Source organism: Prenolepis imparis, unplaced genomic scaffold (genome assembly GCF_030444845.1).
Source record: "Prenolepis imparis isolate NDT839.2.m4 unplaced genomic scaffold, iyPreImpa1.0 SCAF_11, whole genome shotgun sequence".
Taxonomy (NCBI): domain Eukaryota; kingdom Metazoa; phylum Arthropoda; class Insecta; order Hymenoptera; family Formicidae; genus Prenolepis; species Prenolepis imparis.
Window position 1 is genome coordinate 9,923,073 of NW_028141169.1, and position 27,870 is coordinate 9,950,942.

Below are 27,870 nucleotides of genomic sequence, written 5' to 3' on the forward strand. Positions count from 1 at the left end.
ACTTTTGGAATATAAATAAAATTGTTGCAAAACAATTTTCCTACAGTTTTTCTTTCCTGAGTTATTCATCTTCTACACATTACAAAGTAATTATATTACAAATATCTAAAATATATATATATAATTAATATTACAAAATTTAATATATATATACACATATACAGTAAATAAAAAATGTGTAGATAAAATGAGAATGGAATTAGATGCAATATAAAGTTATAGTTCAACAATTTATTTAATTTGCTAAAGAAGTTGAAGCTGTAAATTACAAGAAGATTTACAGATTAAAAAGAATGGTCCCTCCTGACCAGGTATGTATGTCGAGGGAATAATATGATATGTTCCTGCTGGTACATCTTCCAGTTCCAAATACACAAATCCAGATCTGCAAATAGGAATAAAGATAAATCACAAATTCTTGTTGAAAAACATGTGCGGACAATGTTTTTTATAGAGATATGTGTAAAATATTAAAAAGTACAAACCTAAACGGTCCAGAAGTTTTAGTTTTAAATGCAGTCGCTGCATTTACATCATTTAATACAACAGTGTTAATGTCAAAGCCTATTTGATACTGTTTAGGTCCTTTCAAAATAATTAATAAATAATTATTATTATTAGCACTTTCGAGTACTATTTGATATCGCGGATTATTCATATATGTCGGATGGTTGCCACATCCTCCTGCTGTAATGCCCTTCCATTGACCAGTTACCTACCAAAAATTATATTAATATATATAAAATATAATCTAGAAATTTAGAGAAAGAATCTAAAAAATATAGTTTTAGAAAAATATTGTCTTAAAAAGAAAGGTATACCTCTTTTTCATATTTAAACAATTGAGGTATTTTTTGCAATATGAATCGACATGTTCCATATGCACGAAGCGTATAGTAGATTGTGTTCGTTTTCTCATACTGAGATATGACCAAAGTGTATTTTGTATCACTTTGCTCCCCAAGTTTGATTTTACACAAATAATGCGGGCTGTTTATTTTCACACCATCAATATATGGCGACGGATCATCTAGATAATTTAGCATATAATTATCATTAACAGCTAATAATATAAAATTGAAAAGAAAAAAATCAAATGTATGCTTACATGGATAATATACTCTTTTTCCATCATTGCGATAAATTAAAACTGTGATATATTCCTGATTTTGCCGGAAATCTGCTATATCTGTAATATGCCTTGTAAGAAGTATCCAAATAGCACCAGGTCCTTTGCTCTGTACTTCCAATGAAAATTGTGGATTATCGCCAATATTATATGCGTCTTTTACAGGTCCAATACCAGCTTTCCACATTCTGTAATAAAATAGAATTATTCTCTGAACACATATTACTGCTGTGATGAAAAGAGAGTGATTGCGACTATGTAATACATAATACAGATGACAAAAAAAGTGACTTACTGATGTACGCAATAAGTATAATTAAACAGTCCTGGATTCCAGTTTAAATAAAATACATCAAAGAATCGACATATACTGTCGTAATCAATCCAAAAAACACCGTTATCAAATTCCGAAGCAGATTCTGGATCGTAATTCAAAGCTTCCTTCAAAGCTGGAGTCCAGTGTTTTACATCGAGTTCCGAATAATTGCCCCTCCATCGCAAATGAGACCATGGATTTTTTAATTGTAATAATCTTTCTCCCTACATATAACATTAATACATTAAATACTTCATTTATTTAAATTTATTACAAATCTATAACATTTAGAAAAACAGATGTTATTTGTATTGTGTGTCTGCACACACATTATGTCGGAAGATATGTTTAAAACAGATATTAACTAAATAAATTTTTTTTTTGCTTACATTAATCTTTTTCACGTCAAGAACGGCGTATGCGTGACTCGGTACGAGTCCTGTTCGATCTGCATCCAAGTCCGATAACTCTCCTGTGGCTACAGTGACTAGTACATCTCCCTTGCGAAGTCGTAATAATAAAGTATCAAAGATATTATCCTTATTAAAATCTGCCTCATTTGGTCTTATCGCCCATCTTTCAGGTACCCAGCCAGTTAAGGCATGTAAATCTATATTCTATACAGAAACAAATGTAATATATTAAACAAAGTAATAAAAAGAATTATAGAACAATTAGTGAACAATTGAATGTTGTAAGGAAACTTACACTGTTTGATCCAGGGAAATCATAACCGCCCATTACTTTCATATAAGCCTTTTCGAGCAATGAAATCCATAGTTCCCCACGATTGCTAGAGTAAGAACAGAGTAATTGGTTGTATCGGCTTACAGGCAGAAGGTCATCTATTATTACTTTACGTGGAATGCCATTGATGTGTAGTTTCACCATGTATTTTCCTAATAGTACATGTGTTTATCATTTCTCTAATATACTATATAATAAAATCTATTAAAGTATTATTTTTTAATTATACACAAGAAAAATTCTCGTATAAACAATGAATATGCTTTTTAAAAGAATATTTTAATTGCATAAATTCAATATAAAGAAAGATGATATTATTACTGGTGTCAACATTTAAAATTGTGTTTGCATGAAAAATAAACTACAAACAAAATCATAATAGGGATGTGTAAGTTGTTTGTACCTTTTCCATATAATTTAATTAATGTAAGCGTTTTAAGCATATGGAACATGTACAATTAATAACACTTGTGTTTATGTTTTATCATTCTACAAATCAATTAAAATTAATAAACTAAAAATAATTACCAAACGGATTATATATAGGCTCCTTCTGTTTATTCTTGGGATAAATAATGGATGTTATAAATCTTCGCCCAAACTTCTTCTCATATTGAGCACTCACAGCAAGCGAAGCAACGAAAGAACAGTCAGAAACTACCTAAAACGCACAGGAGACAATTAAATCAAAGTCAATGTGCTACATACTAAAAAAAAAAATTCTCTGCAATACTTTTAAGTTTGAAACTAATATTGTAAAAATATGTGTGCATACTAAAATACATTGATATTATACAATTATATACCACTACTATTAATAATTATGTTTACTAACGGTCTGTTTTATGCTGAAGTAGTCAACATGATGACCAATGACCATTTTAGGATCAGAATATAATTCTTCCGGCCGACGCCACCCAGCAAAGTCAGGCTTTTGCTTCGGTGCTAATTCTAATAGTCCATCCTTGTCGGTAAATGGAATATGATATTGAAACTTCTCAGCAAGATCAATATTCATAAATGGTACAAACTCATGATCATTTATGTGAGAGCTGTGAAGCAATACTCTTTTTTCTTCTTCAGTATAATTGGTATTACCTCCAGTTACTTTAAGATGAGCACTGCTTCCCCGATGAAGCGAAGATTTAGTATTTCTTGCTAAAATTTATTCAAATAGATATATTAGTTTCTCTTATATAACTCTCTTTTTGTCTTTATAATATATTTACATTACCTGAAGCAGTTGATGTAATTATTGGTTGTTCAGGTTGTACAGGTTGTATTGATTCTTCAGTACTAAAAATAGTTTCTGGTACAGATGGTAGTTTAGCAAGACTTTTCATAACACTGTTATCCTCGGTAGTTTTTATTCCTTTCAATGATTCTGCCCGTTCGACAGCAACTCTAACAAGGTTTGTTAATTTTGCCTTTACTTCTGTGTCAACAGTTTTCTGCAATATATCATGTAGACTGAGATACATCATTAAATACCATATATCTAAGAATTAATTTAACAATTTTATATAGTTATTAACAGAAAGTTATACTTACTGTACTAAGACCTAGTTCAGCAGCATCAGTGTATAACTTTATTGCGATATCTTTTAAACCTGCCTCATCTGCATCCAATGCTTGGTTCATGAGAAATTTACATCTTTGTAACTCGGACTGATGTAAAGGTTCTGGCTTATGACTATTTTGTTCCTCCTCGTGAACTAAAAGTTTCACAAATTATTGTTATGCATATATATATGATTTATACAACTTGCACTTGCAACAAATTTCTACGTCATCATCAAACTTACTAAGGTGTTGTATCGATGACATCCTCTCACGATAATCTGAAAGCTTTTCTTCATACATGTCATCCAATTCCAATTTGGTAAGAAGTTTTACAGCAATATCATAATAATACAAGGCTTGTTTATATTGGCCATTTCTGTCAGATTGCACAGCTCTGCTAGCAGCAAGTAGTGCATCATCTAATGTTTGTGCCATTTTTAGTGATGTAGAATAGCAATAAGATTAGAGAAATCCAGGAAATCCAAAGCACACAAATTTTCATGGAGTTTTAAACTTTTCGCTCACGTGGATTATAAAATTATAAACATAAGAACAGAATAAAGTGTCAAAATGTAAAGTAAAGGAGATCATATTTACATACATATAATTAAGAAAATCCGAATTTCGTAAAAAATTACGTGAAATCAATCAATAACAAAATAATTAGAGATTTTTTAATCAACAATTATAATGCAAGAGTATCTAACACATGGAAGGGGAAGGGGAGGGAAGGAAAATACACAATGAGCTGTCAAAAGAGTAAATGTGTAAATGTGTTCCAAAATTACGTGAATTATAGATTTCCGATACTGACAGTGAATTTCGGAACGTATTTGAGAATGCTTGACTGTGATTGGTCGATTTGCGGCAATTATTTTCGAGTCGAACACGCGTCTAGACATTCATATGGTTTATGGCTGTTCTCTTAATTTAATATTTCTCTATTCTGAATATTCCTATTCGGAATAGTCCCCCTATTCTGAACATTCTGTTCCAAATAACCCCTCTATTCTGAATATTCTGTTCCAAATAACCCCTATTCTGAATAGTTTTGTCTTGAAGTCCCCCTATTCTGAATATTCTGTTTCCAATAGTCCCCCTATTCTAAATATTTCCTTATTCTGAATGTTTGCCCTATTCTTAACATTTCCTCTATTCTGAACATGGACCTTAGGCCTGGTTCACAATAGGGAATTGACCAATCACAATCGAGGAGAATTCGCAAGCAGGTAGAATCGCGGTGCGTGTTCGGATCTAAGAATATTCGAGTTACTTCTCTAGCTAATTCAACTTTCATGGCGGAATGTCATGAAAACTTGCCTTGAGATGTAGACAATAAATTTGCATACCAACACTGCTAAAAAGTTGACATATCCGAATTGCACAAAATTGGACGTATCGTGAGTTATTTGTTGAAATAAGAAAATGTACGAGAGAATATGGGACAATTATTTCTGTAATTTTATCAAATGATGTGACTCTAGGAATTGATGTAAGTGAAGTTGTGTAACATATGACAGGTTAATAATACGAGAACCGATTAACATTTCTATTATGCCGGCTTGCTAATCTTTTTTTAATTAAAAAGAAGCCTGTAGACGTGCAAAAAATGTAGGAATAATTTACAAAAGAATAAACATTTTTTTATCAATTCCATATATATTTTGTAATAAGAAAGAAATTTTCTGATTAAGCTTTATAAAATGCCGGTTTTTTAAAATCAAATCGGCTTATTTAATAATAAATGATTGCAGGAAATAATATCACTGAGTAGCACAAAGGAAAACAACATTGGACACAACACATGACAAAAATAAGAATGAATAAAGAAATGCCGTTAAGTGTAGAATGGATGCCACAAAATGCATATGTGCGCAATTCTTTGGATCATTTGCTGCCAGGTGAACGAAATCAGCGTAATTTTGTATTTGTAAAACAGGAAACGGAATTCTTTGAAAGTGCATTAAATTCACAATCTGTACAAAACACAGTTGTGCACTTGCAAGTTTCATCCAAAGAGAAGGATAAAGAGATCAAGCAAGAAAGCAGTCATTTGAATATTTTAGTAAGTATTTTGATTTTTAACTTTTTATATGTGTATGTGTACATATGTATATATGTAATAACTTCTAATGTACAAATTATATACTTATTTTCAGCCTGGTGAAGCAGGATCTTTAAATCAATCTCCCAAAAAATTGACCAATGGTTCTGAGAGATTATATAACAGAGGTCGAATTGACATAATAGAAATAACAGTAGAACCGACATTTTGTTATAAATATTTGTTTGTTTATGAAAATCAACCATCCAAGTTTGTTGTATTAAGAGCTCTCTGCGATAACACGGCCAAAGAAGTTGCTAAGAATTTGTTAGATGTATTAGCGATCATAGGGGCACCACGAGTGCTACAGAGTGGTAATGGACGTAAGTTTGCTGAACAAGTTGTACATGAGCTACGTTTATTATGGAACGATTTCCTCATATTGCACGGGGATGTACCTAAGTGTGAAGTTAGCTGCAGGGATTTTAAGAGCTTGCTCGAATCCTGGATGAGAAAAAATCCTACTAGGACCTGGTGCGAAGGACTGAACTTTATACAAATTCTTCACAACTCGACATACCGCTGTCAGAATGGTAAAGTTCCATGCGACATATTATTTGGACGAGATGTACGCGAAAACTTTCAAAGCCTCGGTATGGAAAAAGATACAGAGAGCCTGTGGACAGAGGAAGAATGGATCAAACATTTGTCACATAGGGAAAATAAAAATATAATTACAACGACGAAAGATACGCAGAAGACATCGGATAGTATTAATGTAATAATACTGTAATGTTATATTATTATCAACATAAAATTATATTCTGATTTATTATTATTATTTTGAATGTTTCAGCATTGTGAAGAAAACGACAATGTACAAGATAGATGCAGTCAAAAGGCATCTTCGAGAAGCGACAACATAAATGGCTTTAGTTTTGTCAATGTAAAGAATGAATCTTTCACGAGCAACGTACGTGCAACGGATTTAATAACGACTAGAGATGAAATAGAAATAGGAAAAAACGAACTGAAAACCGAGAGTATGCAATTTCTCAAGTGCAAGTACTGCCAGAAGCAATACATGAAGCTGGGACATTTGAAGAACCACATGAGAACTCACAAAACGCCACGAGTTCTCCAATGCAAATTGTGCAGTAAAACATTCAGCGTTCCAAGATTATACGCGAAGCACATGAAGCAGTCGCACGGGCAAGATAAATTAGCTGACGAAGAGGAGGAGATACCGGTTAGTAGAAATACCAGAAGCAACGACGCAGCGAAGACTGTATCCAATGAGCATAACGAATTATCTGATCCCGAGACGATGAACGAAAATTGCGACGCGTCGCTGGACGACACGAAAACTTCCTGCAGCAAGACTGTCAAGACCTCGAGTCACCTCGGTAGACAAAAGTCGTCCGCGGAGAGTCGGAACGTGTCGAAGACACAATCCACTTTACAGTGTACATATTGCGAGCAAAAGTTCAGCTTTCCCAGCGTGCTGGAGAGGCACATGCGATCGCACACAAACGAACGTCCATATGTGTGCGACGTTTGCAACAAGAGCTTCAAGCAGCTTGGTCATCTCAGCCAGCACTCGCTGACGCATCACGATTATCGCTCGTTCCAGTGCACGATGTGCGGGATAAAGTTCGACTCGTTGGACTCGCTGAAGCAGCACGCGCATTTACACAAGGGTGACACGACAACCACGACGACGACGACGACATCGTCAACGTCCAAGATCCGCGACGTCTATCGTCTGTTCGAGTGCGACAACTGCAAGAAGGTGTTCACCACGAAGAGCGTGCTGGAGCGGCATATATTCACGCACACGCAGGAGCGGCAGTACGACTGCAAGGTCTGCGGGAAACGTTTCAAGCAGGCCGGCCACGTCAAGTCGCACATGTTGGTTCATACAGGCGAGCGCCGCTTCCAGTGCACTATATGTTCGAAGCGCTTCAGCCTGTCGAACTCGTTGAAGAAGCACATGTACGTGCACAACGGCGAGAAGCCGTATCAGTGCGACGTATGCGGGGCGCGTTTCCTGGAGAAGCGCAATCTCAACGGTCATCTGCTGACGCACACCAACGAGCGTCCGTATTGCTGCAAGATCTGCGGGAAACGGTACACCTTGGCGGATACTCTGCGCCGTCACGTGAGCGCCGCGCACGAGGACGGTCGTACTTATCAGTGCGAGATCTGCGCCAAGATGTTCAAGCAGCTGGCGCATCTGTCGGTCCACAAGAAGGTGCACAACGACGAGCGGCCGTTCCAGTGTCACCTGTGCGAGAAGAACTTCAAGCACAAGAACGTGCTCAAGTCGCATCTGGCGATTCACGCGAACGTACGGCCGTTCGAGTGCGACGTCTGCAAGGCCACATTTGTCAGGAAGACGAATCTGCAAACCCACATCTCGTCCGCGCACATGAACGAACGCCCGTACGTCTGCACCATCTGCGGCAAGCGTTTCAAGCAGATCAGTCATCTCAACGGACACGTGGTCGTGCACAGCAATCTGATGCCCTACAAGTGCGACTACTGCGACCGCCGCTGCAATCGACTGGACAACCTCAAGAAACATATGCGTCTCCATACGAAGAACAAGGAGTGAAAGAAACCTGGAGAATCGATATTAGTCGTATGTGAAAAATGTGGTAAATTTCGCCATTGGTTCTGTCAACAAGTTCCTCGAAGAGGAACTAAAATAAGAGATCTCATAGCTATTTTGAGATTGAAGTAATAAGAGACGTTAGTGGATTAAAAAGTATTTTTTTTTTTCCTTTTATACGATGTTATTACAGATATTGTAAAAGATTATTTGTATTATAACTTTTAATATCGTTTTAATTATATTTATAATTATATCATTGCTAATTATATTTATAATTTTGTTTATACACTCTATATGATATACATATACTTTACTTAATATGTAATATTCTTCAGGCATTCTTTTATGTATATTCTATGTGTATATCGTGTGATATATAATTGTACAATAATTTTCTTTTTTGCTTTAACAATTTATTATAAAATTTTGATTGATATCTATATTTGAGATTTTATACTATTTTATACTATTTGCTTGATGATCTTGAAGCTATATATAAATTTTATACCTATAAAATCTCTGAACAAATACATATGTGTATATACATATATATGTGTGAAAATATGTAACTATAATATATGTAAGCAAAATTTTTTTATCATATATATAGACTATTTTATACACTATATTATGTATACTTAGCAGACAGAGATAAAAATATTTAATAGAAAGATTAATTATGCAATATACAATATAAGTTATCATTTTTTTAAATAAATCATTGTAATAAAAATATGTTACATTATTTTATCATCACACTAAATAAGAGACATATGTGTAAGGAGAAAGAGAGAGGGACTTTTAAATTATATATAACATTTTATCGTATAATATAAATGAATATTCTTTTATTAAATCACAAAATATTAAATTTAAAGTTATAATTTATCTATATAGATATTTATAAATTTAACAATTATAACAATAATAGTTATTATTTATATATTATTATTTATTATATTTATATATATTTTTTTATATTTATATTTTGTTGGTTATCTCTCGTGAATTGCGCAATATATATACGCATACATCGTGGTCAATTGTGCATGGTCAGTGGTCAGTGTCAGGTGTCAATTGATCAGTTGTGCGCGAACTGTCGATGTGCGCGTGTGACATTTCGTATTCAAAATGGGGTACAAGAGGGGGTTAAGATTCGGGACTCTTTTCACCGTGCTGATCGTACTCGCGGCGATCTATTATCGTAACAGTGAGAACGTCTTGCAGAAACGACTGCTAACCCTGTTGCACGGTCTCGAGAGACTCGAAAACAAACACGTCATCACTAGAAGACCGAAAGTTGCCGTAGGTTATGGCGTGTGCACCGACGTCTTCATCGACGCGAAACACCTGCTCAAGTACTCGGACGAGATCGGTCGGCCTGAACACTTCGACGAGATCAACACCGAGCTCGAATTGCTCAAGAGCTTCGCTTATTACTTTCGCTATGGAGCCGCTGCCGAGTAAGTCCTAGGAGTCATTTTCACATCCAAAATATTCTATAAAAATATATATATAAGCATATTAAAATGGCACATACATTTAATAATCGAGTTTATTAATTAGTGGAATATGTCGATATTATTTAAAGTATATCAATCATGTATATCTATAAATATATAAATTAATTGCAATTAATCAGAGAAAAAATGTGGACCGCAAGGGCAATTGATTGAATAGAATCAATCGAAGCTTATTTTATACTCATTCATTAGTATTTTCAAGTATTTGAAATCAAAGGACAATAATCAAGAGATATGTTCCATTATAAATCATTGTACATCATATATCGCATACTATTGTAGTCCTTGATAAATCTACCTTGTTGAAGATGACGATAACTTTCTTTCATAGGCGCTACATGGCGAACAGAACTCTATTCGACGAGCTGGTGTCGAAGGCGCGTTCCTTTCCTTCGTCGTATTCGACAATCGGAGGAAATGCAGCAATTATGGCGATGCGATTCTCACGAGAGGGATGCGACGTGACTCTCGCTGCTGAGCTGACCAGGTCCTTACATCAGATGATTCCACAGATGATAAATGTCGTAGGCGGCGAGGTGAAGCGCGACGACATTCACCTAATCTTGGAATATAAGCACGGTGAGGTGTGGGGTCCTTATTCTAGTGCGAGAGCAAACAGGTATGTACGGATGAATATATAAAATTGAGTGAATTGCAGAATAACATATTCTATTTTTTAATGTACCTTTTTTCTTAGATATATCGTACACAACGACTTGATTAATCCAATGATCAGCTCATTCAATGCCTTTGATCAAGTCCTGGGGACCTATGATCCCGATTTATTAGTAATCAGTGGCCTCCAAATGATGGACAATTATCCATTTCAAAAAGGTAATTTTTTCTATCGTCAAAATTTCTTTTCTGCTCACAAAAGTACAAGATACTTTTTATTTCTTGATCCATGTCTTGCAACTTTGGATGACTTTCAGTTTATGCATCCGTAATTTATAAATCGCGTACTTTACAGATAAACGGAAGAATCTGCTGCTGAACGTGAAGAAACAAATGTTGGAACGGCCGAGTTCTACCAGAATCCACTTTGAGATGGCTTCATTCGCCGAGGATAAATTGCTCTTCGAGCTGTGTGATCTGGTGGTTCCGTTCGCCGATAGCTTAGGGATGAACGAGCAGGAGATAGCAAATCTGTACAATACTATGTATTATGGCAATATTTCGCTGGTCGCGGACTCGACCCCGCGAGTCGCGACGGTGTTGGATCAGATGAGAACGTTATTCAAGCTCATACGCTTGAGAGGCAAGTCGATCGCGGACGCTAGGGAGCTCACGAGGATCCATGTGCACACGCTAGCGTATCAAGCTATATTCACTGTCAAAAATTCCATCTGGAAATATACGATGGCTGCTGCGGCCAAAGCGTCGCTAACTGCACATAGACATGTATGTGCGTCAAGTAACGTAAGTATCGGGATTCATATGAATACGAAGTGAAATGAGTAATTTATAAAAATTATTTGTAAATATATCTAATATTCGTCTGAATCTCTCTCACAAAAATAATAAAAATTGTTATTAAATATTTATAGCATTTATACTATTTAAAGTATGTTAAAGTATACCGTGTTATATTAGGATTATTCTGTGTCATATGATTTTGAAATGCTTTCATCTTCGTACAGGTTGATGTGAAGAAAGCGACGCTGATCATGGACGATAGTTTCTCGACGTCCATCGTTGATGGTACGCGAATACCATTGAACGTCGACAAACCGGTGTCTTGTTGGGACGAGATACTGAAAACGGAGCAGGAGAATATTCCTATTCAAGTATGCGTCGCACCCGTATTGGTTTGCACGCAAGCTAGTCAGACGGCTGGTGGCGGGGACAATATTTCCAGCGCGGGCCTAGTACTTCAGATCTGAAATCCATCGATACAACATGATCGTTTAAGTATATCGTATTACGAATCATATTCCTCCTTTCGATCAAAATCCTAATTCGCTCATTCCACACTAGTTTTTACATTCCACTCGACTGGAAATTAGAGACTGGACACACATACACAGACTTTGTTACACATTATATTGAAAGATATAAAGCACTATTTAATTCTATGCACTTGTATGCATTTTATCGTATTCTAATATTCTGCCTATTACGATTGACAACGATTTTGGTACTAATGTCAATGTCTATGAACATTATATTGTTACTCTCGCATTTGTAAATTAATTTTAATCGAAAGAAAGTTTATATAATATATTCCACTACTGTTCAATATTATATAAGCTAATCGCAGTGCGTTGTGGTAGATTAAATGTTTTCATAAAAATGTAATTAAATAAGACGATCGTGAAAATTTATCGAAATTTTTGAAAGTACTGAAAATTCGAAATAGAAATAGATATTTAATAATTTAATAGCACATGTGGACATGTATTATATTTATAATGTATCTTCGTATGTAATAGCCTTTAATGCAATATAGTGCGGTCAATTCGTTATACGAATCTTATAAAAAAATCTCAATTGACGTACCAATGATTGTTTTACATTTAAAATTGTATTATATATATATATATATGGCGCAAACCTGAAAGTTACCAATTTGCAATATCAAAGAATATTTAATATACATTACATACACGATTGTGTGACATTTATATGTTCTTTTTATTAATATTACACTTTTCGTCCTCTGATGTACATAATTGATAACATTCGATTAACGCTAGATTGTCCAGATTACTTGCAGATTTTCAACGAGTGTTTTTTGTAATACATTTTATTAATACACAGTTTAAAATTAAAATAGCATTATATGTTAATTGTTGCTAATGTTCACTGATATTAACATTAATTATACGATGTGTCACGAATACAAAAAAAAAACTTGAAAACATATTGAGACGGAAAAAAATTACAAGATATGAACGAGATAACATATTACATATTACTATCTAATGGACAATATTTGTAAGTTTTACTGCATATATCGTTAAGTAATCTTTACAGACCGTGCGCATCATTTATATACTCACAGTATTTCAGGACCATTTATTGTTGCTGTTTCTTTCTTTTTTTTCTTCATTTTTTTATCACATATTCGTTTTATTAAGATAGTTACGTAATTGATAATTACTAATGAAGTACTTATCACATGATATTGTCGAGATGAGCGAAAAATGACGAATCAACGCTAAACGGACCTACCCTTTCTAGTGCGGAGTAGGAAATCTTAATGTTTCAAGTTATTTGAAGAGAACTCTCATTAAGAGAGTTTGAATACAAATCTCGGGAAATCAATATTTTCTACAACCAATATAGAAATCTTTGCAAGTGCGATTTACAGGATCGTATCTCCTTCGTCGATGCCCAACATGCGAAGATCATCGGGTCCGGGTTGAGTATCCGCCTCTGCCTCTGTCTCCTGCATAATTTCAGGTGGTGGTTGATCCATATATTCAGGTCCATATCCTACGCAACCCAACATGCTGTACATCGATGAATACATGAGACTGGATTCCTGTTGATTCTGCTGCTGCTGCTGTTGTTGTTTGGTCTCCGTTGTCTCCTCTTTAGGGAAGATTATGTTCAGAGCCTCCTGCAGATCATCCGGCAGCGGAATGCTCGGATCAGCTGGACGTTTCTCGGACGGCTCTGGTATGTCAGATACGTCGGATTGCGATGAAGTAACCGCGACGCTCGAATCCATTGTTGATGGTAATGGAGGCGGCGGTGGAGGCGGATTCTGCGGATGGTTTTGCACGAAACCTGTGCTCGGTATCGGTGGCGGCTGCGTCGTCATGAAGGCAGCAGGCGGCGGTACGGCCTGACGAGGAGGGAACCTCGGTGGCGTCTGAACGAATGGCGGTGGATTCGACATGAACGGCGGAGGCGGTCGATTCGGTGTAAACTGCGGCGTTGCACTCGGTGTCGGTGTCGGCGGCGGTCTACTATGCACGGCCGACTGCTGTTGTTGACTCGGCGTAAAGCTGGGCGGTGGTCTATTCAGTGCCGGTGGTGGATGCGGGGGTAGCGGCAATTTCGACACGCTAGACGTTTGCTGTTGCTTCTGCTGCTGTTCCACTATCGGCTGTTCTTCTATAACCGTCTCCTCGGCCTGGTCGTCTATCTCCATGTCGACCACTTGTGGCGTGGGTTTGTTCTCGTTTAAGACGGGCGGCGGAGGTGCCACTAAGATCTTCATAGGCTGCTTAACAGTCTTGCTTGTCAATGAAACCGGCGCATTGCCGTTATTATTCAAGTTCAGCGGAGTGGCTAGCTTAGTGATATGCACGACACCCGGTGGATTGATGATCTCATTGGGTACCTTCGGCGTGTCCTCGAACTTGCTCTGTTGATAGGGCAACGGAGTTATGTCTTTCTCCGGTAACTTGGGGTCCTCGGCCTTCTTCTTGAACAGGGGTAATCTGCCGATGAAGGGTAACTTGCCCTTGGCCGCCACCTGCGGTGCGGACTTCTTACTCAAAACGTTGCCTTTCTTCGACTTGGAGTCGCTCGATTTCTTTTCGAACTTTGACTCGTCATTTGATGAGTTGTCATCCCCTCGTCTGTCCTTGCCGTATTTATCATAATTCCTCTTTGGACTGTTATCGCGCCAATTTCTGTCACGTCTCGGAGAATCGTTGCTATCCCTGTCTCTATCTCTCTTTCGACGATCGTCGTAGTAATCGCGATCCCGATCCCTTTCTCTGTCCCTATCGCGATCCCTGTCCCGTCGGCTTCTTCTCTCGTATCTGCTGCTGTACTTGCGATCTCGATCGTCCTTATAGCGATCTCTGTCGCGATCCCTCTCGTCGTCTTTGTCCATTGATTTACTTTCAGGCGGTTTCACTGTCATGTTTACCTGTTGCTTCGTCCAGAATCCCATATGCGGCTTCGGCATCTCCTCCGGTTTTGGCAGCTCGATCGGTTTGTTCGTGATTGGCAGCTGCGATTGCTTCTCCTCTTCCTTCTTTATCCAGAATGATTTAGGCGGTTCCTTCGGTCCCCAAGCCTCCAAGTCCTCCGATTTCTTCGAATAGCTCTCTTGCTGTAAGTCTTCCTCCTCTTCTTCCATCGTCTTCTCATTTATTTTGCGACTCTTCATCTCTTCTTCCTGCTTGGCCTTCAATTTATCCCTGATCGAATTCAGAAGCTGTCTGTCATCCGCCTCCGATGGATGTTGCTCGGGCAGGGGTGATTGATTCATCTGCGGCGCCTTCGACCAATTGTGCCCCTTCAGCTTTATACGTTGATAATCTATTTCCTCATTAAGAATCGCCTGTGTCGAGGCCTTCATCTTGTTTCGCATCGCCACACGTATACTCTTGGTGGTATCCTGATCAGATTCGGTATCGGAGTTCTCGGACTCGCTAGACGTATCACTAGCACTGCTTCTGTTTCTGCGTTTCTTGGCTTTCTTCGACTTTTTCTTGTTCTTCTTAGACTTCTTCGACTTTGCCGGTGGATCATCGTCTTTCTGCTTTTGCAATTCCAATTGTATTTGCTTATGCTTTTCCTCGGAAAACGCCTTTTCTCGATCAGCCATCCAATCCGTTTCCCAATGTGGGTTTTGCTCCACGAAACGCTAAACAGTACATTACTCAGTTAAAATAATTGTTGTATCAATTATATCGGAGTAATGCAAGTCTATCAACTTTTTATTAGATTTTAAGTTATTAACTTTTTTAGATTATTTTGATTATAGAAGTTATTTCGAAAGTATAATTTATAATTAGAATTTTGTTTTTAACTTTATGTTGCAAGTAATGATCTTTTACACACACACATACACACACACTAATTCTTAATATTATATTGTTCAAACATTACATGTTTAGATTACTTACAGAGAAGTTTTCAGAGTGACGTTTAGACTTCAGGTGTAGACTGGCACAATGAAGATCTCCTATCCAGGATTCGCAGAGTTTGCAATACCAAGCTGTCGATGCGCTGAAGAATTGTAGCCCTATAATCAAATATTCCTGCAGTTAGCATTATTCAAGCTTTGAAACAGGTAAGCATTGTAAGTTCATAAAGAATGACCTTATATTCTGCCACGAAACATTCATGTCACTGGAAACAAAAATAATATATTAAAAGATGTGTTTGAGCATAAAAGATACAGATTATATTAAATTTTTTTCTTGCGTAATCCCACGATGATCTGTGGAAAAACAGAAGGTAGGGAGAAAAAAATCAATTTTATTTCTCTCATAAAAGTATTATCTACATGATACAAATAATAATGCATATAAGTATATATAGCTAACAATAAGTAAATATATATGTACATTATATTTTTATATGAATATACTGCAACAATTGTTTTCAATCTAATTCTCAAGATTTAAATCTTCTTTACTGTTGAATAATACACTTTTTAAAATTATATAACTGTATACTGATATAGTTTATAAAGCAAAAGAGATTTTGCAGTATATTTTACAAATAGTTGATACAATTTGTTGTATAAATAAATTAATATAATATTGAAAAAAATACACATTTTCAATATAATAATAGTTCTTTTTTTGTATAACTTCACCAAAACTTACACATATTGTGTACATACATCTCAGTTATAAACAACACAAAATTATTTATATATTATATATTATCTTATATATCATTACTCTTTGTTGAGTAATACAACACTACACTATAAAATCTTGATATATAAAGATCTAGTCCTGAAGATAGTTGTCAACATACCTAAATTGTGTAAAATACATATATGCAAAAATAAAATTGTAAGAAACATGTGATGACACGAAAAAGTGACATTGATTGAAAGTTGCTCGGAAAATGTGCTTCTTGAATCCAGCTAAATTCCATGGCTGTGGTGTTTGCGACGTTGCTAGAAAATTTGCTGCCAATAATACCGATAGACTTACACGATATATCTTTCACACATGTTGCATAATACAAGTTAAAACTATTGATTTTAATGTTTCGACAGCATTACATGTTGGATGATATCGCGAATGAATTCTAACTTACTTAGGGCGAACAAATTTTCAAGCAACTCATGAATGTTGACCTCTTCAATACATACCGAACACCACAGTTATTCTGTGCACAAGCTACGGAATTATTTTCTATTAGTAATTATCCACTGTAATTGATCTTACCTTTAATAGGTGTTCTTTTCGTCGGCAGTCCGGGATAATAGGGTACTTCTTTCTCTGTTCCTTCAGCATTTCGCTCATGCCATGGCATATCAACAATCTTGCGTTCCTATTATATAGAATAGAATATAAATAGTAAAAACGAGCGTGACATCAGATGCGAGAAACTCGGTACTGGTTCTTTTCTTTTATAATTATTGATATATATGGTACATAAAAAATTACGGTATGTACCAAGTACCTGCTTGTTGTGATCATTACTGTGTAATATATCATCCAGTTTACAAATATAGTTTGAACTACAAATATACACAGTCTTAATTAAATCCATTTGTTTTTTCATTACATAAAAAGAAATATGTATATATTTTTTTTCTTCTACCTGTTCTAGCAACAAGTATTATTCATAAAAGAATCTCTAAATTTATTTTCTCCAACATTTAATTATTTCAGAATTGATTCTATTTTACGACATCTTTGTATTGCTAGAAAATATTACTTACTAAACAAGCTTCTTTGTGTTCATTGCTATGTAGATGATTTAAATATTCCTTTGCTGTCTTAGGAAAGATATCGCAGACTTTACACCAATGCATTTCGGGATCGTAGTGAACAAAATTGTACATTGGCTTATCCTCCGATGATCTTCTCTCCCTAATATCTCTTTCCGCTTTGGACTCCTTATCTGTATCGGAAGCCGACGTTCTATCAGGTGAAGGAGACTTTCCTTTCGGAAAATCTTCTTTCGGGCTTCTCGAACGTTTACTTAATTCTAACTTAAACTTGCTCTTCAGGTCATCCACTGTAACTTCGTCACCGATGATGCCAGTGAGCATATCGATGACATTGTGAATAGATTTCATTTTATTTTGTATCTCGACCTGTAACATTTAACTCAGATTAATATTAGCCACAAAAATATACCAACAAATTCATATACACATTATTTACCTGCAATTTTTGATTTTCTTTTATAATTCGGTTATTTTCGCGTCCACCCTCCTTGCCTATCTCGTCGCACTGTTGACGCAGAATTTCCAGTTCACGTTGCAGAGTAGCAGATTTTAGAACATATTCTTCTCGTTGTTTAGTCAATGTCGCTTTCTGTTGTTTTACTTCAGCTGCGATTGCTGCTAAATATTCAATTTAAAGAAAGTTTAAAGATTGCGTAAAGAGATATCGATTCTTTCATTATCAAACATGCAGAGATTGGAGATTCATCGAATGAACATAGATTATATAATGAAATCATTGTTGCACACCTTCTTTTTTGACATCCTCAGGTCTTGTTAAAGATGTCACTAAACCGGAAGAACCGCTGTCAATCGGCCTCGATGATTCTTGTTGAGATGTCAATGATGGAGGCGGTGGTGCTTGCTGATTGTTATACGACACTTGACTTCCCTGCCAGTTGGGTGGTGGATAATCCTAACAGAATAAATACGACTAACCAATCTCGAGTCGTTCAACAACACTCTCATCGACCCTTACCTTTATTGAGTGGTACTCAAATGAGGACTTTGGCTAATACATGGTCTTCAAGTAACGATCTGGTCAATATTATAGATTTCCAAGGTTGGTATAAATAAAATAAATAACGCGGATATCATACTTACTGAGGAATTCACAGTCATAGTGCAGGGAAATATAATTATATAACATTCCAAACGGATAAGAACGCTACCGAATATAAATCATAATCGGTAGCACGATTTTTGAAATGTTTTGCAAATGTGTGCATAATTTTTAGAATTCATAAGAATACATGCTTTGCCTGAATATTTGCATACGCATCTACAATATTTATATTGTTTCAACACACCATATGTAATTACTCCTCCCCCTAAATAAAACTAAGACACCAATTGCATTTATCTTTTTTCAAATAAAACTTACACTTCGATAGCCAGCAGGCTGCTGATAACTGTAGTCATAACCTGTGCCATAGTTGTAACCATAGTTGTTATATCCCTGATTGTAAGCAGATATAGGTGGTGGTGGCTGACTTGTGTTTGGTGGAGGTGCCTGCAAAAAATAATATAAAGCAGTAAGTACACATGATATAAAATATAAAATCAATAAATATAAATACATTAACAAGATGTAAATTTCATATCTCACTACTGTTTATATATAAGTCAAGCAATCTATAAAGCTATTTATACCTGGTATTGATTATGTACTGCTGAAACATAACCGGTAGAATTGCTTGGATTCGGTACAGCACTCTGGGATTGAGGTGGCGGAGGTTGTTGTTTCCAGTTGTCCTGCGATCTGCTGGCTTCCTTCCGTCTTCTGTCTCTGGAACTCGAACGAGATCTTCTGTCCCTAGATCGCGATCTGCGATATCTACTTCGTCTCGGAGACGGCGATCGATCGTACTTCCTCCTTCTTCTGGCATGCGAGGAATCATCCGAGTCTGCGCTGGGGCTCCTAGGACCCTTGCGCCTGGATTCCGACTCCATACCTAGTGGTAGCTTCCAAGTTCTGTCTAATATAAATTGATCATTTATTACGATATTTGTTACGTGTCTTAAAAATTAAGGATTTAATATATTTTGTTTATCAAATGAAAATTAATGAGTTTGGTACAAGAATGAGCCAAGTCCATGTAATAAGTCAAGACACGTGATTTCGTTAAGCTCGATTTTATAAATTATTTTTTTTCACGACTTTATTCCTGAAATCATAAATCGGAGCTTTCGCGACAGGCGTCAAACGTGAAAACACGCGGTATCTATTGCAGCCATTGTTATTCTCTCGTCGAGACGAGTCGGCATTCATCCATCAGTACATCATTGGAAATGTTATCACGTTGCTCACCTCGGTCGAGAAGTTCCCAATCTGTCAAATTCCAGATGACGTACAATTCGTTGAAATTCTCGGCGTGTCAACAATCGCTAAAAAATAGCGATGGCACTCAACATACCGCAATACTTGACGGATGAATCAGGATGTGTAGCGGATACGAAGATAACGTGATGATGGCGTCGCCTCGCACGAACCACGAACGATGCAATCTATCTAGATGGGAAAACTCCAGGCATCCAACAACTCTCGCGCATTGTAAATGCGCCATTATAGTTAAAAAAAAAAATGCATATCGTTTCAACCGCAAAAGACCAATGAGTTTCCGGTTTCCGGTAGCTCGAGTGAAATTGAGGGTATAAAAGCCGCGCGAAAGTTTCAAAGCGAAATGTCCGAGAATTGCGCGGATTCTACCGTCGAAGAGGACGAGGAACGAAAAGACGGCGGAGCGAGAGGAATAGCGAAGCGTTTCAAGACGTTGTTCTGCTGCTTCAGACGCGACGAGTCAAACTCGAAGGAGATGGTCGGATACGATCCCGAGGAGTACGATTACATCGTCGAGAAGCTCGTCGTCAAGCGGGTGCCGCTCGCGCTTTTCGCCATCCCAGCTCATCTGTCACAATCAGCTGATCGACGCAGATCCGGCGACGCGTCGACGACGCCGGATGACGTCTCGCAATCGTCGTCCTTGTCCACGTTTGGCGGCAATCCTTCTACCGCGAATGTCATCACGCGAAGAAGGTGTCTCGCCTCGACGAGGATTGATACAACTGCATACGATTCCGCGACGAATAAAGTTCTGCGTTCTGATACAAATAGAAAGTAAGATTTAAGGTTGGAAAATAACCGATTCATTTCGCGTAATTTGAATATTTTTTATCTCCGACATATCATATCTTTATTCTGCACTTGAGCATCATATGGCTGACGTGTATATTTATATTAATATTTCTATAAAATATAATAATATAATAATTTCTAAGAATTATATGTTCTGAGGGCCATTTGATTTTTGGTTATAACAAGTTTAAATATCGAAATTTGATCGATTTGTTTTGACAGGATATAATGTTTATATATGAACTATAATTTATTTAAATTGTTATTATAAAAACTAATTTTTATTCAATATTATTTTAATTATTAAAAATAAATATATAAAATAAAGAAATTAATTTAATTAAACTAATACACAGATCTTATATGAGTTCTTATAAAATATATTGTTTTTAGCTTGGACAGTCAAACAAAGGTTAGGAGACAGGGAATCCTGAGCAGATTCAGTGCTCTGCATCCGGACTTGAGGGAATTCGAGAGGCCATCCAAGAATCCGTCGAATTTTTCGCGAAGCAAACAGTTATTCGCGGAGGACATTTCTGTGCCGTCTACCACGAGGACTGACATTTCTTCCAGGACGTCTTCGACGTCCTCCATTGTTGTCCAGGACAATATTTCAACCCGAGATAATTCTCGTCGCGAATCTGCTTTTGAGAGCGAAAGAAATGACAAATCACGAGCGAAAAAGGAGGACGTCTCGAGGCAGCCGTGGAATCCATCCACCGAGAAAGATCAGCATAAATTTGGCCTTGGACGGAACCGGAGATACATAGTATCGCCGTTTCGAGTGAAACGAGGTTCCCTTGATCTCACGAAACCGAAAAACATCGAAAATTTTGGCGTAGACGGAAAATCGCTGGCATATATTCAAGAATCTCTCGAGGAGAAATCCTCGGAATCAGCGAAGAATTCGAATAAAGATCACGATTTACAATCGAACCCAGCAGTCAGGTGGCGAATCACTATTAAACGCCGGCGCGCAAACGCGGATTCCGAGGTATATATGTCAGAAAGCTTTCAGAAATGATACATATAGATGCTTTTATTTTCTCTTCTCTAGGAAGAACGATAATTGATTTATCGGGGATTCGCAAGAAACAAATTCTTAAAAATACTTTGATCCAATTCTGGAAAACTTGTAAAGATCCGCACTTATAAAATTCTAATTTTATTACGCGCCTTGCCATCTTCTCAATAGTTTAATTATATCATGATTATCAACATAATAATATTATTAATATAATATTAATATAATAATCATGATTATTATATTAAAATTCGAATATTTTATTATTACAAGAAAATATTCTCTCTTTTCAAGTCGCGGTCTCTAAAAGGGGAAATGCATCGGTGAGAATATATCCTCGCACATGTAGTCAGCTGTCGTTCACCTGCGTCTATATTATGTTCCCGCATCTGTGGACGTTGCCGCGGCGACAAGTGTTGCATCATAATGGCAGCGATTGAAATATTTTCGAGCTCCGTCACTTACAAATACAAGAGCAGGATATATTCCTGCGCTTCGATCGTCGTCTTCGCGTTCATCGTGCTATCCTTGCTCACGCCTCTTTTTATAATCTACAATGCCGGGGGTAAAAATCGTCCCGACACTTTCACGTCATCGCTTTTGGAAAAAAAATCGCGCGATAATAATCTTTGATTTATATTAAAATTTCAGGCATCTGGATAAGAAATCGGATGCATGCGGAAACACCGGATGTGCATTTCGAGTACAAGTATCTGCTGCTCGCGGAAGTGGATTCTTACGAGGAGCCCATCGTGTGTTCCACTTTTACGACATACAAGGAGAACGAGATCAAAGATCATTGTACATTAATCAAGGTTGTATCTTTACTATTAAGCCAGAAGAGCGATGTTAGAAATATAAGATTTCATTATTCACTTGCATAAGTATTTTAGTCAGTCTTTAGCTTCGGCATTTAACGTTAAATGCAGTTATTTAATTCTGAATTTTTGCTTCCAATACGAAGCAGCATTTATATAATCTTTATTTTTTTTATTACAGCATTATATATAGTTACTTATATTTATATTTATTTGCTTAGATATATATATATATATATATATATATATATATATATATTTATATCTAATCTGTATTTATATTAATCTTATATTTGTTTGCAGGTACGAGAGAGCGACTTAAACGGCGATGGACAGAAGGATTCGTTAAAGTTTGAAGCTTATTTTTACACGGACAAACCAGTAAAATCTTTAAGACTTTTGTTGTTCTTCAATTTTCAGTTAAAGGTAGGCTCACACGAATATATACGCTGCTCATAAATTTTTTACTTCGAATTTGACGGGCTTTTTAATATTACTTTACAGCATCTCATTCAAGCGACGATAGAATCTATCGGTGTGTTCGATCAGGTGTTAAGCCACTTGGAGGTTCAAGAGATACGGTTCTTCGCTGATTTGGAGTTACGACAGAAAGGACTCCTGCGGAGCGAGGGCCTTTACGAGACGTACAACCACAGCATAGAACTGTCCGATTTTTCTCTACCTGAACTGCTGTTGCACAATTTCAACCGAAAGTGTGCGTATATTAAAAAGAAAAAAAATCGTTTGACATAAAGACGTATAAAATTATATATTTGCTCGATAGTTTCAGCCAGAATCACAAACGAACGAGTAACGTGGCGAAGCGGCTTCTCTAAAGACGAAGCGGTGGCTGTCATCGGTGAATTGTTTTACGCGGAGAACTTTATTTATTATCAGCCGAGCGTGTGGGAAGAATTGAAATGGGCATGGATTCAATATCTATCGTGTCTACTCGTTTTCGCATACGTCGCCAAGCACATTCTGGTGTTTCTGTTTACCAACAGATACTTGAACACGTATATCGTAAGACCGTGGGCGAATATATAAATAAGTAATAAATAAATAAACGGAGTAAATTCCAGCTTGCGGTAAATAACTTTGCGTCCTGCGTGCATTCGATTGTTATTTTTCGTGCAACATAAGCCGGTCTGTTCTTGTTTTTTTTAAACTTTAATAACATTTGAAAAATTCGTATTTTTTTTTCTAAGAATTCAAAGTATAATCAGTATTTAGTCGGAATGCATAATGTTAAAATTTTAACATTTTTAAATACATATATATAATGTTAAATATTTCCATATATAAAATCTTTATAAATATCTTAAAATTTAAGTAAATTAAATGTATATATCAGAGAAACAGAAGGGCTTGATGAGAGAAAAAAAAGACAGCGTTTGCCGCTTGCGCGCAACTATATTAGTCATATATACAAATTAGATCGATAAAAGGAACCGCGGCTATGGAACCACTTCCACCCTCGATGGTAGCGCCAGGCATATCTATCGTTGACGTCGGCCCGACATCAAGCCCTTCGGGTGTTCTCGTGGCTGGCGTCGATTGGCGGCTCGATAAGGGTGGAGACTGCGCCATGTCCGGCGGTGATATCTTCGCCGTTCTCGTGTGTACGCAAACACAATAATCGCACGCTGGCAGTCTATCGGGCGTGAGCGATACACAATTGACGTCAAAATGGGTGAGTCTGATATGTAAGAGCATGAATCAGTGGAAATCGGTGAAATTCGGCTCATCTGGATCGGTAAAAAAATTTCACGAGAGCCTTTACTTTGATAAATTTCGACGGATTTCTTCGCAATCATTGGATAACTTAAAAGAAAGCTGATCGACAAGATGAATTGTTACAGCGGGGAGGAATTTTCCAAGATCTATCGCCGGGAACAGTTTGTGCGACGTAGAATTCTAGCATCTAAAATATCTTCAGAGAGACGTTTTGTAAAGATTAATTTTCAATATTTTATTCATTCGAAAATATTTCGAAATTAATAATTTGGCGGGATAAATTTTCTTATCGAGTTCGAAAGATATATATATATCTTTAAGATGTTAAAAAAATATTGTTATAACATATTGTTTATGCAGAGCAGTAGATATGTTGTTATATATTCAAATAGCAATATTTATTTGTGCATTTGATTTCGAGAAACTAATCGAGATAAGCTTTCTAATGTTTACATAATAGATGATATTATTTATATGTTATTCTTTTTTAGTTATTTTCATTATATGTTTTATTAGTGAACTTAATCTATTTCCTTCAAGAATTTCATTTAAATTGACTTATTATCATGCCTTAAACAATTCGAATTATATAACAGTCTCTCCTCCAAGTTCTTTTTTTTTGCATGTAAATTTCTTTGCAATATGTTCTATATGAAGTGTGAAATCATCATGATTTTATATGTTCTAAATGCTTATTATAAATAAAAATATTTTGAACGCAGAGTAGCGAGACACGGTGGAGTAGCGACACGGTATTTCAACCATGTCCACGAAATCGAAGGAGAAGGTCGTAGCTGCTATCCGGAAGCTCTTCCGATCTTCCGATAAGATCGCGGAGCCGGAAGGAGCCAGCGGCTCGACCAATTCGCCGTCAAGGAGACTCCTGAGTCGTCATCATCGTCCGGACATCGTCACTCCAGCGGACGCTCCGATACCGGAAAATCCAGATCCCACTCATGTCGATCGTAATTGTTTCTTCAAGATGAAAAAGTCCGTAAAGGTGCGTAGAGTTCCTGATTGATTTAGTGAAAAGATCCCAAAGAGATTGCCGAGCGATTTTGATAAATTGATGTTTGCTGATCCTTTTCTCGAATGGATAAACTTGATAGCTGGATGAAGTAACTAGCTTGATTCTATACAATCATTCTTGGCTTTCGAATTTTGCATATCTTATTCTAAATGTTTCAAATCAAATTTGTTTGTATAGGATAATAACGAATACAAGACCGCTAGCGACAAGGACGTCGGTCTACGTCGCCTGATGAAGGAATTCAACAGGATTCAAAGGGCACAACGCCACGGCGACTCGGCTTTCACCGCCGAACTCGTCAACGACAACGTCTTCGAGTGGTCTGTCCGATTGCACAAGATCGATCCGGACAGCAAACTGGCGGCCGACATGCGTGAACTGAAGATACCTCATATACTGTTGAATGTGATCTTCCCGAAGGAGTTCCCGTTCGCGCCACCTTTCATGAGAGTGATCTCGCCTAGGATAGAGCAGGGCTTCGTGATGCACGGCGGTGCTATTTGCATGGAGCTCCTCACACCGAGAGGATGGTGCTGTGCATATAGTGTTGAGTCGATGATTATGCAGTTCGCGGCCAGTGTCGTGAAAGGACAGGTGAGCACCGAATAGTTAATCCTTTCAGACATAATATATTATGATAATGTATATGATTACATTGACTGAATTGAATACTATGAGTACATTTATAGTCTCCACATGCAAATTTCTTATGGCTTTCGTGTCATCTTTTAAATTTGGAAATTAATAGGAATGCAGTCTCTTGTAGACAACATCTTTTTTATTAATAACTTTGCAAAATTCTATCTCGTTTCATTTTTCGTGATTAAAAAGCGAGCAAAAAATATTTATCAGTAACAGAAAACATTTGTAATATTTTTATACATTTTTGAGTTCTTAGAAAAAGATTTCTTATATTTATGCAAAGCCTTTATTTTCGTATCGCAGGCGCAAGTGTCGAGGAAGTCGAAACCCAATAAGGAATACAATCGACAATTGGCCGAGGAGACATTCAAGAATCTGGTGAAAACGCACGAGAAATACGGCTGGGTGACGCCGCCGCTCGCCGAAGGCTGATCTTATATTGTTAAAATACATTATCATCCAGAGCTGGAAGAGGTCCGCGTTTCTTGCTTAAAAGGAGGCGCACGAACCGACATGATTCTTTATGATTTCCCGGAAACGCCGACAGTGATTTCTTTCCGTTCCGTTCAGGAAACCCAAGTGTAATTTCGTTATCGCGAATACACACATGCAGTCAGAAAGGAATTCACCGAGTTCGTCGGATGAACGAGACGTAAGTTTTCTTTTCATTTTCACGCATTTTTCAACTTTTTGTATAAATAGGAACTGAAAAAAAAGTTCCGAGAGTATTAAAAAACTTTCAATTTTTCGCTTATTATTTATAATAGCGGAAATAAATACTCTTCTCTCTCTCCCTCTCTTTCTCTTTTTCTAATCGCAAGAATACTTTTTATTGTGTTTATGTCAAAGATAAAACTTTGAAAAGAGATGATTGAAAGAAATTTCTTGAAAATTTCAAAACTTTTTTAAGTCCCTGTGTTTATACAACTACGCCAAATTAGTTATTAAGACGAATATAAAACTGTTATAATGTTATCTGCGCTTGTCAAATCGTCACAAGAAAATATCAGAAGCTCATAACAAAGTACTTTGTTTCAATCAACTTTAAACATAAATATAGAAGAAATGAGAAAAAGATTGCTCAATAATGTATACTGAATTGTTAAATGTGCCCAATTATATATATATAATATATATAATCGAAAATTATGAAATATGTAAATATAAACAACGAAAATAGTAGACATAGTGTTGCTTGTTTCTTCGCTTTCGTTTAATTCCAATTTGTATCAATAATTTAAGAAGAAAGATACTTGTGCGTGAAATTTTTTTCCGTGGAAACAGAAATCTTGATTATGAGCTTCTACACATATTACACAATGTAAGTATATTTCTCTTCTCTTAATACACTATCCAGTGCATATGATTTTTGATATGGTTTTTCCATCCAATCAATCGCAAAAGTACGTTTGTATATATAATTATTATGTTGGACATATACCTGTATGTGCCAAATAAATATATAATTAGTGATTGGAAATATTAATGTCTCTTCGCAAAACTTTAAATTGACATATAATCGCGAAGGTTCGCGCGACCATTTAAACGCAAGAACTATCATATGGCAAAGCTCTAGACTCTAGATTCTCGATAACAAAAGACTCTCAATTCAACAGTCCAAAGTCCAAACAGTCGACTTTAATGTGATGCTGAGAAATAATAATATTTGTACAAGATTTTGAAAAGTAAAAATGAAAGGAAGAGTGAGACAAAAGTTAAATACAAATAAAATATTTACAAATATATGAGAAATCGTTATTAATCTTTTTGGAGTTTACGTTAACAGTACTTTTGGCCTATTTACTATACACTTACAAAAGTTCGACGAGACCAGGCATATTGTATTTCTTTTCCATCAGTCAAATTATCATATGCCATATTTAGAAATTTAGGAAATAACAAACAAGAAAATACAGTGCAAATCTTTTTCTTTTA

At 36.4% G+C, this 27,870-nt stretch overlaps 6 protein-coding genes across 11 annotated transcripts; 4 read left to right on the plus strand and 2 right to left on the minus strand.

Annotated features, from left to right (window-relative positions):
* Positions 1-211: 211 nt before the first annotated feature.
* LOC145942447 (calpain-7) lies at positions 212-4,519 on the minus strand. Its single transcript, XM_083049182.1, has 12 exons — positions 3,998-4,519; positions 3,744-3,907; positions 3,427-3,643; positions 3,028-3,350; positions 2,721-2,853; positions 2,154-2,344; positions 1,835-2,062; positions 1,425-1,669; positions 1,109-1,317; positions 822-1,030; positions 486-715; positions 212-385 (listed from the first exon to the last, which is right to left on the minus strand). Exons 1-12 carry the CDS (start codon positions 4,188-4,190, stop codon positions 244-246), a joined length of 2,484 nt encoding a protein of 827 aa, XP_082905308.1. The 5' UTR covers positions 4,191-4,519; the 3' UTR covers positions 212-243.
* A 550-nt stretch (positions 4,520-5,069) lies between these two features.
* On the plus strand, positions 5,070-8,801 carry LOC145942740 (uncharacterized). The gene is made up of 4 exons (XM_083049732.1): positions 5,070-5,247; positions 5,510-5,820; positions 5,915-6,577; positions 6,656-8,801. Exons 2-4 carry the CDS (start codon positions 5,560-5,562, stop codon positions 8,414-8,416), a joined length of 2,685 nt encoding a protein of 894 aa, XP_082905858.1. The 5' UTR covers positions 5,070-5,247; positions 5,510-5,559; the 3' UTR covers positions 8,417-8,801.
* A 633-nt stretch (positions 8,802-9,434) lies between these two features.
* On the plus strand, positions 9,435-12,550 carry LOC145943142 (ADP-dependent glucokinase). The gene is made up of 5 exons (XM_083050552.1): positions 9,435-9,879; positions 10,271-10,558; positions 10,637-10,773; positions 10,910-11,358; positions 11,580-12,550. Exons 1-5 carry the CDS (start codon positions 9,548-9,550, stop codon positions 11,820-11,822), a joined length of 1,449 nt encoding a protein of 482 aa, XP_082906678.1. The 5' UTR covers positions 9,435-9,547; the 3' UTR covers positions 11,823-12,550.
* Positions 12,551-12,688: 138 nt separating this feature from the next.
* Positions 12,689-20,018, minus strand: LOC145943140 (uncharacterized). 3 transcript variants are annotated; one of them, XM_083050550.1, is made up of 9 exons: positions 19,860-20,018; positions 19,202-19,527; positions 18,933-19,061; positions 18,299-18,464; positions 17,988-18,166; positions 17,540-17,917; positions 17,040-17,145; positions 15,756-15,874; positions 12,689-15,493 (listed from the first exon to the last, which is right to left on the minus strand). In XM_083050550.1, exons 2-9 carry the CDS (start codon positions 19,499-19,501, stop codon positions 13,247-13,249), a joined length of 3,624 nt encoding a protein of 1,207 aa, XP_082906676.1. In that variant the 5' UTR covers positions 19,502-19,527; positions 19,860-20,018; the 3' UTR covers positions 12,689-13,246. The 3 variants fall into 3 exon arrangements, with proteins under 3 accessions (XP_082906676.1, XP_082906673.1, XP_082906675.1); XM_083050547.1 differs by having other exon boundaries at positions 17,988-18,169; XM_083050549.1 differs by having other exon boundaries at positions 17,988-18,169; positions 19,202-19,523; positions 19,860-20,014.
* Positions 20,019-20,095: 77 nt separating this feature from the next.
* On the plus strand, positions 20,096-23,717 carry LOC145943144 (transmembrane protein 231-like). 3 transcript variants are annotated; one of them, XM_083050555.1, is made up of 5 exons: positions 22,015-22,273; positions 22,360-22,523; positions 22,830-22,952; positions 23,031-23,241; positions 23,311-23,717. In XM_083050555.1, the coding sequence occupies exons 1-5, from the start codon at positions 22,135-22,137 to the stop codon at positions 23,571-23,573; spliced, it is 900 nt and encodes a 299-aa protein (XP_082906681.1). In that variant the 5' UTR covers positions 22,015-22,134; the 3' UTR covers positions 23,574-23,717. The 3 variants fall into 3 exon arrangements, with proteins under 3 accessions (XP_082906680.1, XP_082906679.1, XP_082906681.1); XM_083050554.1 differs by lacking the exons at positions 22,015-22,273; positions 22,830-22,952; positions 23,031-23,241; positions 23,311-23,717 and adding exons at positions 20,096-20,666; positions 21,078-21,678 and having other exon boundaries at positions 22,360-22,489; XM_083050553.1 differs by lacking the exons at positions 22,360-22,523; positions 22,830-22,952; positions 23,031-23,241; positions 23,311-23,717 and adding exons at positions 20,096-20,666; positions 21,078-21,678 and having other exon boundaries at positions 22,003-22,178.
* A 355-nt stretch (positions 23,718-24,072) lies between these two features.
* LOC145943145 (ubiquitin-conjugating enzyme E2Q-like protein 1) lies at positions 24,073-27,866 on the plus strand. 2 transcript variants are annotated; one of them, XM_083050556.1, is made up of 4 exons: positions 24,073-24,219; positions 24,986-25,263; positions 25,471-25,887; positions 26,239-27,866. In XM_083050556.1, exons 2-4 carry the CDS (start codon positions 25,027-25,029, stop codon positions 26,365-26,367), a joined length of 783 nt encoding a protein of 260 aa, XP_082906682.1. In that variant the 5' UTR covers positions 24,073-24,219; positions 24,986-25,026; the 3' UTR covers positions 26,368-27,866. The 2 variants fall into 2 exon arrangements, with proteins under 2 accessions (XP_082906682.1, XP_082906684.1); XM_083050558.1 differs by having other exon boundaries at positions 24,087-24,219; positions 24,991-25,263.
* The last annotated feature ends 4 nt before the right edge of the window (positions 27,867-27,870 follow it).